At 43.1% G+C, this 16,362-nt stretch overlaps 1 protein-coding gene across 2 annotated transcripts in view; it reads right to left on the bottom strand.

Moving 5' to 3' along the window:
- birc6 (baculoviral IAP repeat containing 6) overlaps positions 1-16,362 on the bottom strand; it is a 139,566-nt gene that overhangs the window by 52,175 nt on the left and 71,029 nt on the right. For both annotated transcript variants that reach the window (XM_079280713.1, XM_079280712.1), the window contains exons 63-64: positions 15,629-15,793; positions 15,020-15,191 (exon numbers count right to left, since the gene is read on the bottom strand). In XM_079280713.1, coding sequence (XP_079136839.1) covers positions 15,020-15,191; positions 15,629-15,793 — 337 coding nt within the window. The remainder of the gene's footprint in view (positions 1-15,019; positions 15,192-15,628; positions 15,794-16,362) is intronic.

Consider the following 16,362-nt stretch of genomic DNA (forward strand, 5'->3'; position numbering starts at 1 on the left):
GGAATCGGAGGCGAGGGGAACGGAGAGGTGCGTTGGGGAGAGACCGGGAGAAGAAATCGAGCCAGAGTCAGAGGAAGATGAGACGGAGGAGACCGAAAGGAGGAAGGGATAGCACAGACAAATCGGGAGCACATCGGCCCATCGCGGAGTCAAGGTGAAAAAAGAGGAAATGAGAGTGAGCATCAGACTGGGAAAACAAGAGGAAATATGATGAAAAGTATGTGTGTCTGGGCTTCACTTGGATTGGCAACGCAGATTCCCCAAAGCCACAGTGCGTGGTGTGCAGTGAGGTTCTGGCTAACAGTCTGAAGCTCTTATTTACGTCGCCACCTGAACACCAAGCATGCCAGTGCAAGTCAAAAGCCCCTTACATTGTTTATATCGAAATTGGAGGAGTTACAAAACAGCCAAAAACAACTGGAGTCTCATTCATGTGTTGGGTCTATAAATGACGCACTACGGGCTTCATATCTGGTTCCAGAATAGCGAGAAAGGGGCTACCGCACACAATCGCCGAAGACGTGAGCTTGCCAGCTGCCAGAGAGATGGTGGAATGTATGATTGGGGAGAAAGAAGCAAACAAGTTGGACATGATCCCGGTGTCCAACAACACTGTCGCGCCGCATCGATGCTTTGTCCGAAGACATCCTGGCTTCATTAGTCGGTCATTAATTGTAAATTAAATGTGATAATCTGCCTCTGAGCCTGTGCGTGTGTGCTCGCATCCGTATTGCTCTTTAAAAGTGACGCCTTGTGTCACTGAAAGTTATTGAAACTTTGTTGGTGTTTCAGGGCGTTTTCACACCTTCAGTTCGTTTGCTTTGTTGCAGTTGCTCCTTTGTTCGGTTTGTGTTCACACTGCAACATTTAACAGCGGACTAAATCTTGTAAACAAATGCCACGCGCGAGCAAACTGTTCTCTCATTGGTCCGATTCTTATGCGGCTATGAAGGCTTAAAAGGCTCTGTTGCTTCTTTTTTTTGTTTTGTTTTTATTAAGGGGGGGGGGGGGTGCGCGAACCCGGTCGGGATGTAGAAGGGGGTGCGCGGCCTAAAAAGTTTGGGAACCGCTGGCTTAAGGTATAGTATAGCCTCTTCGCTCTCAGTTTCATTGGTTGGTCAAGAAGATGAATGCTAATGTTGCTACATATCTGCTAGATGTGTTAATATGCAACTCTTATAAGCCAATGTCAGGGCTGTGGGTTTGTCAGCTTGGTGTTCTGCCACTGAGTGGCTAACATATATAACTAGAATGCGCATTTCCTGCTGAAAATGCGTTGGAATGCTGAAAACTGAAATGAATCGCAAAAACATTGCTGAAAATAGATATCCAATTCAAAAACAAATTGCAAAAAGCTTAATAATTCAAAAAGTTTAAAGATTACAAATATGAAAAGTCATATCACCCCTCTCCTGAAAGAGCTGAACATTTTGATATTTGAACAGTTTCTGTGGCTTAAAAAAATTCATCATTGGTGATATTTGTAGCAGTATAAGTTGTAGTAGAAGTATTAGTAATTAGAAGAAGTAGTAGAAGACGTAGTATCAGTAGTCATAGTAATAGCTGTAGTATTGGTCGTAGCATTTAATATCACAGTAGTAGTAGTAATAATAGTAATGGCAGTAGAAGATGTAGCAGTAGTAGTAGTACTAGTAGCAGTCGTACTAATAGCTGTAGTAGTATTACGACTTTTAGTAGCATGAATAGCAGTAGTAGTAGTAGCAGTTGTCGTATAAGTAATAGTAGTAGTAATAGCAGTAGTGGTAGTAATAATATTGATGTAGCAGTAATAGCAGTAGTAGTAATAGTAGCAACAGCAAAAGTTATGGTAGAAGTAGTAGTAGCAGTAGTAGTAATACTATATTAGCAGCAGCAGTAGTAGTTGTCGCAGTATTAGTAAGAGCATTCATTTTTTTAACAAAAAAGCCAAATTTTGAGCTTGTTTAAATACAGTTAATCCATGGGGCTTTTATTTTGAAAGGGTGGGACTGGGTGGGGGGAGAGGGGGAGAGTAGACATAATCATTATGTCTGACACACATAAACAGAGGTTATTAAATGCCTGGCTTCATCACAAGCATTTCAATTAGAATTCACTCTTTGGGGCTTTTATTTTGAAATGGGGTGTGTGTGTGGGGGTCCTCTAAAAGTCTCTAAGACCTGAATGACTGTATACGAGAGCGAGAGAGAATCATAAAAGTTAAATTGCTGCAGTTCAAAAAGTGGAAAAGATATCAGAAAGCTGAATTATGCTTCAATAATTAAAAGTTGAAATGGTGTCTGTGGCTGAAAGTATGAGGAAGTTGAAGGATTTGAAAGTTGAAGAAGTTTAAGAGGATTTGAAAATCTTCTCCATAGAAACCCATTCAAAAAAAAGTTGCTGAAAGCTTAATAATTCAAAAAGTTTAAAGGTTAGAAATATGAAGAGATATAGCACCCCGCTGCTGAAAGAGCTGAACATTTTGATAGTTGAACGGTTTCTGTAGCTTAAAATATGAAGGAGAAGAAGAGTTTCAAAAAAAGGGGGACGGAAGAAATAGTGGAATAAAAAATGTCAGCAGTAGTTGTGACGAAGGACGACCTCAGACGGGTTTCGGAGAAGCAGCGGAGCAGGAACCGCACTACGCCCGTTGCGGAAGAGGACGGCAGTCAGCTGCTCGCGGACTAATATTATCGGCGTGAAGGAAGTGAAAAGGCTTGAACGAGCTAGGCGGCGTGAAATGACGGCGTGTCTGTAAATAGATGAGTTTATGTTGCTGTTCGGAGTTTGACTCTCAAGACTGTGTGCGTGCAAACAACCAAATCACACACAATTGCTTGTTTGACAATTGTCAGTAAATCCGGCTCGAAGGACCATTTGTTGTATTGACTGGGAAAAGACTGTATATTTTGACTGTATATTTTTACTGTGCTAAGATCCTTGTGCAGCAACTATGGGGAAAGCAAAGAGATTGGGATGACCCGTCACTGCCTGATGATGTGCTGAAGCCATGGCTGACATGGGAGGAGGAGTTGCAGCATCTGTCTCAGATTTCACTGTCTCGCTGCTATCTGGGCCCTGAGATGGACACTCCAAACCTCCAGCGAGACCTGCACATCTTTGCTGATGCTTCAGAGAAAGCTTACGGCTCAGTGGCCTACATGCGTGCAGAGAACGCACATGGCCGTGTGGAAGTGTCTTTCCTAACTGCCAGATCCAGGGTGTCTCCAAAGAAACAGCAATCAGTGCCGAGATTAGAGCTTTTGTCAAACAATTGCTTGTTTGACTATTGTCAGTAAATCTCTCAAAAGGAACATCTAGTCTGGAGTGCATTCTGATCGATGCCCCCTGGTGGCCACAACTTTTAATGAACCACAGTAAAAATATACAGTCCTTTCCCAGTCAATACAACAGCAGTGATATTTATAGTAGTAGTAGTACAAGTTGCAGTTGTAGTAGAAGTATTATTAGTAGTAGAAGTATCAGTTGCATTAGAATAAGTACTAGTTGTAGCAGTCATGATATTTGTAGTAGTAGTTGTAGAAGTCGTAGTAGAAGTATCATTAGTAGTAGAAGTATTAGTATTTAGAAGAAGTATTAGTATTTAGAAGAAGTAGTAGCCTAGTATCAGTAGTAGTAGTAGTAGTAATAGCTGTAGTAGTGGTCGTAGTATTTAATATAACAGTAGTAGTAGTAGTAGTAAAAGTAATGGCAGTATTTGAAGTAGCAGTAGTAGTAGTACTAGTAGCAGTCGTTCTAATAGCTGTAGTAGTATTAGTACTGGTAGTAGCATGAATAGCAGTAGTAGCAGTTGTAGTATAAGTAATAGTGGTAGTAATAGCAGTAGTGGTAGTAATAATATTGATGGTAGCAGTAATAGCACTAGTAATAGTAGCAACAGCAAAAGTTGGAGTAGAAGTAGTAGCAGCAGTAGTAGTAGTAATACTAGAAATATTAACAGCAGTAGTAGGAGACATAATCATAATGTTTGACACACAAACAGAGGTTATTAAATGCCTGGCTTCATCACAAGCATTTCAATTAGAATTCACTCTCTGGGGCTTTTATTTTGAAATGGGGTGTGGGGTGTGTGGGGGGGGGTCCTCTAAAAGTCTCTAAGATCTGAATGACTGTATGAGAGAGAGAGCGAGAGAGCAAGAGCGAGAGAGAGAGAGAGGAAAGAATGAGTGTGTGAGAGAGAGAGAGAGAGAAAAGAATGAGTGAGTGAGTGAGTGAGCGAGCGAGCGAGCGAGAGAGAGAAAAGAATGAGTGAGTGAGAGAAAAGAGTGAGTGAGAGAGAGAGAGAGAGAGAGAGAGAGAGAGAGAGAGAGAGAGAGAGAGAGAGAAGAATGAGTGAGTGAGCGAGTGAGCGAGAGAGAGAGAGAGAGAAAAGAATGAGTGAGTGAGCGAGTGAGAGAGAGTCTGTGTGTTTATCAACATCACTAATTGGCTCAATTGCAAACACCTGTGTGCCTGAAGCCATTTGAAAATATTCTCCATAGAGATCCCATTGAAAATAAAAAGCTTAATAATTCAAAAAGTTTAAAGGTTAGAAATATAAAAAGTCATAGCACCCCTCTGGTGAAAGAGCTGAACATTTTAATAGTTGAACGGTTTCTGTAGCTTAAAAAATGGAGGAGAAGAGGTGCGACGGAAGAAATAGAAGTTGAATAAAGAAACAGGATAACAATAGTTGGAACGCTTAATAGCATTCCAACAATAAAGATTCGAAGAACAGTTGGAATGCTTAACAGCATTCCAACAATTACAAAAAAGATTAATGTAGTTTAATAGTGTCTATAACCATTATCAAACACACACTAGTGCCATTTGATGTGACCACTCTAGCAGTTTGTAAATGTCTAGGTAATGACATATCCAGCCCAGTGCTGCTATAACAAACCCACTGAGACAACAGGATATGACAGTCATTGGTCTTCATAAAACCCACATGTTCACAGCAGTGGGCAATAACTACTACCACAGAGTCTCAACTCCTGGTGTGTGTGTGGGCTGGTTGCTGCTATAAGGGATGGGTGTCTGTGACTCCCCAAAGGGAAGGAGGCATTGAGAATGCGGGTCACACCGAGTGGGTGGCTCACACTCTGACTCAAGCTCCTGGCTCGACAGTGTCGGGTCTTTCTGACCCCTCCAGGGCAGCGGAACAGAGGAGAGGGGAGCTGAAATAGTAAGACTGTGACATGTCTCCGCCAACAGTCTGCCTCAGTGGATATTGCAGATAATGTGCATCAAAGTGAGACTATGTGGAACAACCAGAAATAAAGTGGCCTGGAGCTCCGTGTCATTTCAGAGGACGGAAGGAATGGTGCATTTGCTGCGTTTTTGTGCACAAAGCATCCCTTTATAAAGCAAGCTACCCAAGTAATTTAGTTTTGAGTTGGCATATTCTGTGAGGACGTCTTCACTGGGTTAGGACAAGCAGGACCACAGAAAAACAGAGCTCACTTGTATTTGAAACTACTTACTGTGACTCCTGTCATTTTAGTGTTTACTTGAAAGGCACTACGTGTTCTCTTGTTTAGATAAGAAACATTTCCATTTCATCTGCCGCCTTGTCATTTGAGTTGAAACAGACTATTTCAAAACCTTTAGACAAAACAAAGAATTCTGATCTACTTGGGACCATAATCTATTTTGAAAGGTGAGGCTGTCCATGTCGAGTTGTTGCTGAGCTTCATTGACTGGCCGATAATCAGCAGCTAAAAGCTTGAGAGCGGCTTGTTCGTTGGACTCTCACGGTGAACACAAAGATTCAGCTTGAATCTTCTCTCAGATACGATAAAAAAGGTAAAACATTCTACGACTTCCTGCATCAAAACACGTCACTGCGACATTGAGATCTTGACAGTCAGTCTAAATATGACTCATAGAAGGGGTGAGGTGTAAACGTAGCCAGCAGTATGTACCCCCCATGTACTTATCATGGTCGTTAGAATGGGAGCGTGGGGGAAAGAAGATTGTAGCTTCTTTTTTACTGACTTTCTACAATTCAGCTGCAGCGCTCTACTGCCCCTGAGATCAAGATAATGGCAACACTGAAACTACAAACTATTGATCTGCCTGGTGATATTGAAAGGGAGTTGGTGATAAACTGGCCAATTCAGATGAACAGATAACAGGGGATCTGATATCCAGTGTTGAAATCAAAGATTATGCCAACACATACTGGTGTCAGAAAAGAGGTTATGCAATACGTTTCTGATCTATTCATACACTCCACCTATGATCTATGCAGGAAAAAAACAAGCAGTGCCCATCAATTGTAAAAGTGAATACATGTTTGAGATTTAAAAGCAGCTTTGTAGCAGCCATGTGCCACACTACTTCAGACCAAAGCTTCCAAATAACTATTTATAATGTGAGGTACAGCAGAGCTGAAATAAGACACCATGGCAACAAGAGGATCGCTGCACTGACAGAGCAGCTCCTGTTCAGCGTCATGATGCATTAACAACCACACGACGTCCAGCTTGTGTGCAGTCAAACGATCAGAATTTTAAAAAGGTGGCATTCTGCCAATATATTTTACAATTAGGCATGGAAACGTATGGTAACCATGAACTGGCCTAAATATTAGCAATTGATGATATTATCCCCAAAATATATATAAAAAAACGGCACTAAAACAATAAATCTTATATTTTGTTCAGAAACTATTTTATTGCATGACAGAATCTTAAGTAAGGTAATCATAAATCATAAGGGTCCACTGCATGAATAGATCAACAAAAAAACAAATATTATATATAATACAAGACAATATATAAACATTGTGTGTCTCTTCTTTCTTACATGACAATTCCTGTGTTTTCACTTCTCTCCCATGATACAGAGCTAAACACACATGACGATATTCACGATTATCCCGATAAGGAAACTTCACCGTGATTAAATCCTGTATCGTCTCATCCATACTTTGGCATATTTCACAATAAGTACATTTTCGTTTTACAGAGTGAGTGACATTTTCTTCATTATAGGACTTTTTGTTTTTGGTGCTTGAAAAAAGAAACAAATCAAGCATGAACCGATGGTTTCAGTCTCCGTTGATGAACTCTTAAAGGCCTGTTTAAATCATGAGTTTTGAGTTCCGTCTATTAAGCTCTGTCAATCAAACAATATTTGTGATATGTCATTTATCTTCATGTAACCTTAAGGGAATGCAGTTTTCCTCATTTATCAACCTCAACAAGTCAGCGTGGAGCTGGGGGAAACTAACCATAAGTTATTAAACTTGCTGACCTAGATAGTGATGTCGATTTCACAAAGCAGAGAAGCCGAGCGTACTTTAATTAGGATATGAAAAGGCAGGGGAAGTGTGGGGAAGTTAAAAGCAAAGGCGGCGCAGTGGCAGACAGCTGTCTTAGTTTCAGAAAACACTCTTTGGTGATAAATATCTATCCGACTGTGCGCACAGACCCCCACATCTTCCCACTGCCTCTGTCTTTGTCTTCCACCCAGCCTCAACCATCCTTTATTTCCCAGCCACCTATTGTTGCCTCCACCTCCTCCGGTCTGCCAGAATAACAGCAGCCGATGATGGGCTCGACTGAATTCGGAGCAGAGTGCGGCACAGTGGGGCTGAATTCACCGCCTTTTTGGCTTTATCTTTTTTTGTTTTTGAGTGTTGTTTAGGTGGTAACTGCACGTGTGTGTGTGCTCAACCAGCCCCCACAGCAGGGGGAGAGGAGGAGACAACCGAAAGCGTGAGCAATGTCGTTTCTCCCTCCCTCCTCCCCCCTCCCACTCATTCTTATGCTCCTTCTCCATCGCCATGGCCATCAGAACCCGTCCTCCCTCTCTCGCCACCATTCTGCTTGGTTATGCAATCCACATTCCTCCCACAGAGACCAACTGGTGCTGGAGACCTACCGTAACACTGCTGTCACTGGGGCTAGATGCAGATCCATATTGCCATAGCGACTGACTCTCCGGCTGCCTTTGCCTCTCCACAGTCTGCTCCACGAGACTACAGCTTTCTCTCTTCTGGAATATCACCTGCCAGACTCCTTCAGGGACGTGCACATTCTTACCTAGCTCAGGGGAGGCTGGCTGTCACCGAGACCCTATCAGCTGAATCTACAGACATAATCATGCAGTGTTGGTATGCATGCTTCCGTGATGGGCAAGAGGCTTTTTTGAAAAGCACTAATTGCACTGTTCCCCAGAGAAGTAAGAAGCAAGCGGAAGGGACACCACAGAACAAGGGTGTGTGTAGATTCACGGATAAGCTGGGGAGGGACGTGTAGGAGTTGTGTGGAGAAGTTAAAGCACAGCAGTGACGGGGAACGAGGGAGAGAGAGGAGACAGAGGATGGGAAAAACGGAGGGGAGGTGGGAGGGGGCAAACGGGGAGAGGGTACCTCCTCGCCCCCTCAAAAGAGGCTGCTAGCGCTTTAGCAGCAGCAATGCAAACTTGATGATGAAAAAACTGCCAAAAATTGTGAGGAGGAAGTTAATTAAAAAGGAAAGTTGGGGGGTGGGGGGGTTGTTGAACCCGACAGGTGGCGCTATAGACTGGCGGAGAGGAGAAGTGACACAAGAAGGTTTTCAGTGGAAGCGCTGCTGAGCACTGTGGCGCTGCTACCTTCTATTCCTCTCTCCGTCACTTTGTCTGGACTGTGGCTACAGAGCCACTCTCCCCCCCCTTTGTCCCCCAGGCTTCACATGTAGCATGCCTTTAAAGCCATGGTTTTCCAGTGAGGATCAGAAAAGCATGCCGGATGATGTTGTCCAACACCTTAGACGCCTTAGGGTAAGACACTTTCTTCATAGCGTTGTTAATTATTTTTCTGTAATCTTCATATCTCTTGAATTTCAGTGATTTCAATGATTTAGTGACATGTATACTGCATGTTGACATGAGAATTGAAGGGGATGAGGATGATTGTAGTTCCATTCACAAAGGAGCCCTAGCCAAGAACGGTCTTGTTTACCTTTTTGGCTCACACACTTGGCGACGCCACCATCTCCAGCTCATGGTGCTTACCTGCTAAGACTCCTCCATGGGGAAGGAGGGAATTCTGCTCAGAATAACTACTTACAAGGAGCTGGGGGTGCTTAATCATTAGCCGCATGTAAAAAAAGAGGTGGGCGGGAGTGGGGCTCTAAATGGCAACATTAAATCATGCTTATTTTGACATGGGGAACGCCATTGAGCTTTACTGCTGGCAATTTAACAGTTTTATTTGCAGATAATCCAGGGATGAGGCTGAGCGAGAGCTGGCATCAAGCTTGCCGTTGTCAAGGAGCTTGGTTTCAAGCTGTGGCAGGTCATAAACACTGGTGTTCACAGACCAATCTGCTCTCCGCCCTGATGGCCATTGTTTTGTTCGATGAACAATTGCTTTCCCTCTGGTGGGAGGATTACGTTCGCGGGGATGCCTGGGACTGATTTTTGTGCAAAAACTGGTAGATTAGCAGGAGGAGGACAATAGAAGCAATGCTAAGCCTCGAAAGCAGCATGCTAATTCAGACCATGTTCTGTTGTTGCTTTCTATGCATGTGTGACAACTTCTGACATGGTCTCCATGATTTCCTTTCATTCCAGATAATGTCCCCTTGCCAGGCTAGTTGAGCATCAGGATCATGGGCACCACAGTCATCACCCTTGAGGATGTGCAGGCACTGGAGGACAAGGAGGAGCAGGAGGAGTCCATCCTTGCCATGTTAGGAATCATTGGCACATTCCTTAACCTCTTTGTAATTGTTTTTGTTTACATCTACACCACACTGTGAAATGCCAAAGCAAAGGTTATAGGATTTCTAAAAACCTGCCATCAGACAAGAAAGGAGGGGTGTTGAAGGGAGGTTCGTTCTACAAGCCTGGGACTTTTTGACCTCTCCTGTCATATTTCTTATTGAAGTCTTGTGTGTGCAAATAAAACAATCGAGTGAGAAGTCGGGAAGGAAAGGTTAACGACAAAGTGACACGTGTTGGGGACATGAACATCTTCGTCAGAGAGAGGAGGAGGAAGCTGGACAGACTGGATAGGCCTGAAGATGAAGAAGCCATATTGCCAAGTCACAGCCATGAGCCGGGGAGATAACAAAGGGCTGGGAGACGTGGCAGAAACAGGGATACGCTGGTACCAGGGTGAGCAGAGCCATGACTGACCCTGCTGTGGCCTGATGGGAAATACAAACTTCCACTTTCTGTTTTCTTAACTGCTGGACTCACTGGAAAGATGAGCCAAACAAGACTGTCTTGTGGACAACATTGATGCTTCTCCGTTTAAGTTGGTGGGACTATGATTGAAGGGCTTTTAAGCAACATGATTAAAAGCAGGGACAAAACCAAGAACTATGCTGGGAAGCTTCTCTGGAGACCATACCAGTCTTCAGGGCCAGAAATGTTATACTGTAGCCTCAGGGCCCCTGTCAAAGAGAAGGTGGGTCCCCTCCCTCTGCTGTACCGTCATCTCCTAACTTACCTGCCGTTTTATTTTTGATTTATTTGTTCATGTTCATTTCAGGGTAGTGTCAGCAATCCTTTTCCTGTATCATAATGGCTTTTTATAACTATTTGAATAAAGTCCAGATGTATTGTGCAATAGCGGAAATTTGAACAATAAACATCAGAGCATATCAACGAGGATAGCCTTGAGCCTTATCTGTGAGAAATGTGTGTTAAGGGAAATGGAGATAATGTGTGTGGATCATCACAGCAGTTACTTAACCACATATGGAGGAGTAAGATATATGTTCTCATGTGACTGGGATAGAAAGAGTAAGGCTTCTCACAACCCAATAGGGAATCAAACGGCACCTTTATGGTTACATGTTCATAATCACGTAAAAATAGTTTCCCCTGCTGACTGATGCTTCTTCCCAACAGAGCCACAGTGGTATGGAAGGAGGTCTTGAGCGCACCTTGTCTAAGAACACGGGTGGAACAGGAAGTAAGAGTGGCAAACGTCTTCAATCCAATCTAACGCGCATGTTTGAGAGCATTAGCGAGGAAGAAGAATCGCACCATGTTTTCAGTAGTTACAATGATGATCAGCATGCCACCCCCATCCAGTTGAAAAAGCCTACCTACCCTTTCACCTGTGAGGAGAAAAGCCTGTGCGAATAGAATCAACATTTCTCGGGTGACCAGCAATGAATTGCAAATCCACATGAAGGAGCCCTAATGAATGAAGGTGTGTATGAGTGTGCATGGAACTCTGTTTCTGTGCATGAGGTCATTTCTTTTCTTACCAGGCAGGGAAAATCTCTGAAATAGGAAATGAAAAAGGGAACAAACTAAAGCCTATACTGATCCCACAGACACACACTTATTCATGGGTAGAGAAGCTCCGTAAACACACACACGCAGGGATTGCCTTCTGTTCCACATGGTGTCTATCGGATCTGGAGTAATGTCTCATTACCAACCACCTACAGGCCAGTCATGAAGTCTTTCCTTGCAGCTTTTCAGACAATATGGAAAGCAAATTATGTTGAGTGTCCTTTTACAGCAAAAATAAAAACCTTAGTGAAGTGAAGTGTTGAGTAAAGAAGAGCAGGTGTATTTAGGGCTTCCTGTTCCTCAGAAGCTCCACAGATTTAAAGGGACACGACCAAGACTGAAGAGTGGACTGAAGAGGAATGGGCTGGTCTTTAATGATCCTAGTGCTTTAATGGACACTCTAGATTATGGCTAATTGTGCTTGGTTTAAATATATTGGGAGAGCAATTCCCTTTAAAAGAGGTATATGAGACAATTCATCGTTAGCAAATTGATTTTATTCAATATTGAATTATTAAAGCTGCATTAATAGACTTTGTTGGCCACCAAGCAACGGAACTCAGGAACAAGCTGATACAAAGGTTTCATGGCAAACATGTTAGCAAAGAGTTACCTCTTCAAACATCAGACGTCAGCAATAATGAGGAGTCCGGTTTCAAAACTCACATTTGATGAATGTTGATCAAGTATTCATTCTCTTATAGCTCTGTTGTATGTCTCCACCAACTCCTGAGTAAAGATATCTACTGGTAGCTCTTTAGCTGCTAAACGCTCCACAATGTTCACTACGTTCATCAGTGTGCTGTTTGGAGCTAGACAAACAGGTGCAGGGCACAGAAAACAGCTGCCTGCTGGTGCTGGAAGCAAGCGGTGAAAACGACGAGACAGAACCAAACACTAAATGTGCTTGAACACAAAGCTACGAGCTGAAAGAGGCTGAATAGATCCCTAGAGCTGTGGTGTTGGTGAGAGTGTGACGCGGGTTATTCACTTGGGAGGGCAGCCTTCATTTGATCAAATATAGAACAAACTAACCACAAATGTGGATGTGTGTGTTCTTAAAAGCAAAAGCAGCAACATATTACTCTTTTTCTGTCCAGACATGCATACTGCAACAAATGCAGTCGATCGCATGTACAATAAACATAAGCTAAATCAGTTAAAGAGTCCTTCCCTAGATCTACTGCTGAGCCAGAAACAGAGTAGAGACTGAGAGAAGCTGTCAGGTCTCCCAGTGTTTCATTGCAGGCACCTCCTGACATTCATTGACAGCTGAGAGTTCCTGGGTCACTGGCTCTTAAAGCGAAGGTGGTCCGAGAGCCCCCAGCTTTCATTTGACTGGATGCACCATGACTTCAATTAGCGTCATGTAATGGGCTAGTTAGCACAGTATAATGTCATCTATTATTGAATTGAGCGGTAAATGCGTAGATTTTAAAAAGGTAAATGTGTCATCATTCATGAGCATGTGGAGAAACATCATCAAACAAGCAGCTATAAACTTCAGACTGGACACACACCAAAGTGTGTGTCAGGGGCATTTACCAGATAATGAGGAGCAATTACAACACTTACAATGCTTTTTATCAGCTGTTATTTAATGATGAGAGCAGGGGCGCATTAGTACACACCAGCATGCACACAACGAGAGGCTCCTGCAAACTGAAACAGCCCAGCAGCACAAAAGAGGTGGCACACATTCAGCTGGAACCGGCTCTGGGCTGATAAGCCACAGCACACAATGGTGGCAGGAGGGTAGCAGCTCTGATGCTACAATCTTCATGTCTCTTACTGCGGGAAATCAGTTTTATCCAAACTCAACACAAAAGGGGCCTGATCAAACCGAACCCAACAGTTGGGAATAGACTGTTCTCTGGATAATGACGGCATCAGCATTTAACCCCTGGATCACCACAACTGTAGCAAGTTTAAACTGTTCATTTTTGACTTTGTAAATAGTATTTTCTTTTTAATATATATATATATATATATATATATATATATATATATATATATATATATAGATAGAGGTTTAGATGGTTAGGGACGGTGCACATTAATAAAACATTCCTGTAAATGAGCCAGAGTTAGCCAAGAGGCTATTTTTCATCTGTAGTCTTAACTCAAGGTCCACTTACTAACTCGTTTGAAAAGCTGTCAACCACATCTCACGGTCTTCATTGGTGTATGGAGCTGATGAGATGTGGCTGAAAGCTGCAGAACAAGCTATGCTATTTTACTTTATTGTTTCCTTTACACTAATAGAGACAATCACACTGAAATTGATGAATGCCTATAAGCTTGAAAAACCTATTTGATTAATTTTTTCCATATTGCACACCCTCCTGTGAATGGACTACAGTACTGTCTGCGGTTTGTTACTTTGCTCACTCTGTGGCTTGAACGTGAAAGCCCTCATAAAGTGCAGCACAAGAAAAGAGAGTAGTTTTAAGTGCCACTGCAGCCAGACTACAAAGGGTCAGCACAGCACTAATAACCAGCGAGTCCCTGAGGAACCGAGGCCAGATATAAGCAAAGGACTGACCTGACCTGACCAGTGCTAAAGCCCGCTGTGGGTACGGAGAGCTCTGCTGGCATGGCCCGGCCTGAGGTCTAACGGACCGAGGGATTACCTGAGCATGTGCAAAATAATAACCACACCACCAACACCTACGCAGCATTATACCCACACTGTTACACCACAACAGCATCATATCATACTGCACCGAAGACAACAAGCTCTTATCCAAGAGGCCACGCTTCTACATCACTCTGAAAAAACATGTGCCTTCGCTTTGATCAATCTGCCGAACATTAATTACAACAAAACTATGACATGAGAGGAACTAATTAAAGTGGAAGGACTAGTCTTTTCATCCTTGAGTATGGAAATAACATTATGATGGATGGCGTCTCAGACAAGACTGGACTCACTAAACGTGTACTGCAGGGACTTCAGTGGGATTTAACAGCAAGACATGCACAACCTCAGCTTCAGTCCGAGATGCTGTAGCTCCATCTGCTGTTTCATTTGGCCCACACACACACACACACACACACACACACACACACACACACACACACACACACACACACAGCTTGATGTCGATGGAGGCTTCACTGCAGTAACTCCAGCCTGCAGTTATAACTGAGACCAGAGTCCTCCAAATCCACTATCTCAGCATCAAAGGGCACCAGCTGGCAGCACACATGAGAACAGACAATAAGGAAATTCAGAGAAGTCCACAGCAGACAAATATCAGTGGGTCAAATCATTTGATGGGATGAGGACACTGCTAAACAAAGAAAAAACAGACTCCATGGCGTGGAGCACAAACATGCTGTTGTGTTCACGAACAGGACTTGCTGATGAACCTTCACAGCTTCTTTGTTCCACACACTGGTCTCTGATAATATCAAATTCCAATGCTCTTCTTGTATTGTATTGTTCCTTGAAAAAGGCAAGTTGTATCAGGATTTTTGGTACTAAACCCGTTACCATTTCACAGAAAAGGTGATTGGCAGTGTTACCAGAGCAGATGGACAGTTTCCAGCTCAATTCAACACAAATTATAACCTTGACAGAAACCCATGAAAAACTGTAGAACCATTAGCCTACATGTGCAATCATAAGCATACAAAGCTTCATATCTGCACCACATAACCAAAATGTAAGATAAATAGGCTATCGCAACTCACAAAGAGTGCAGTCAAACCTACCAATAGTCCTACCAATAACAACATAACAATATGTTTTACCCTTCATTTGTAAAAAGAAGGAGCCTACCTGAGTCATTGCGTAGGTAGGAGGACATGGCAGGGATGAGGCAGGACTGGCTTAACAGCTCCTGCAGCACTGCTGGCAGCGCTGATCTGTTGTGGGCTTTGCTGTCTGCTGAAGAGCCATCAGCACCGTGGCAGCTGCTGGAGCATGCTGGGTTGATGTAACTTGCCAAGACCTGGTGAAGAAAACAATATGGACATACTGTGAGACGAATGACTGATAAAACCTGTCCACCTTGCTCAAACTTTTTCTCATTCTGTGACCTGCTCTGGAGTGTGCCATGCTATGTCATCATGGCAGCCCCTGTTCAAGAACAACTGACTGTTACCTTCACTAGGATGCTTTAGGTACTTCTATTCATGTGACCCATATAGCATCACATCATCACTGCTCAGAGCTCATGTTAAGAAATGCAACAGGTACACAAACGCTTAAGTAATGACGCTCAAAGCCTGAGAGGCAGATTTCAGGGCCTGGACAGCTGCTAAGCAATATAAACAGGAAATATAGAAACAAAATCACCACTATCATCATAAAAACATTGAAAATGTCCACTTTGACAGTCCTTGTTTCTAAAATGAAATACGATGCGGGATTGATGGGTAGCTTTACCTGCAGTAGACAAGTGACGTGTTCCTCTTCTAGCCGTTGTTTGGTGAGGGCCTGCTCCACGTCCCAGCCTGAGGCTGTGGATCCAGTACCAAAACCAGTTCCTTTAGCCCAGTACAGCTGCTGCTCCTCACTGGTCCCCGCACCGTGACAACTGGACATCTGCGGCTGTCAACACAGACACAGATGAAATTATGTCGAGGGATAGATGGATGGGTTTGGGATGTCTGAGCACTTTATCTAAGAATATTTTTTAGAATCCTTCTATGTTGATGAGCATGGTTGCCAGTGTACTAAAAATGATCAGTGAAATTCAGCTCTGGACACTGGAAACTAATGGAGAGAAAATGGTATTCTTCTTGAATAACATTCATTAGCAAATTGAGCCGAAAAATATTCACATTGTCCTCCAAAATAAAGGTCAAAGCCTACTCTGTCCCCGAACGCGCTGAAATAAGCAAAAGATGCATTCATGGGACTGTTTTTGATGGTCATATGGAGTAAAAGCCTGGAGTAAAGTAGTGAGTACTCAATAGCAGCCAACATGGATGACAACCAGCAATGACCATTAGGTGAAGAGTTGATGTTTTATGGGACGGGCATGCCTTTTTATTTAAAACAGTGAGTGTCTATGTCATCCTAGTTTGACTCCCATTGCTGCACATGGATCGGGGGATTCAAGGACACAGTGACAAGTCCTTGGCTCACATTCAAGTCATCGGCCCCATGACACGTCC

The sequence above is a fragment of the Melanostigma gelatinosum genome (genome assembly GCF_949748355.1).
Source record: "Melanostigma gelatinosum genome assembly, chromosome: 12".
Taxonomy (NCBI): domain Eukaryota; kingdom Metazoa; phylum Chordata; class Actinopteri; order Perciformes; family Zoarcidae; genus Melanostigma; species Melanostigma gelatinosum.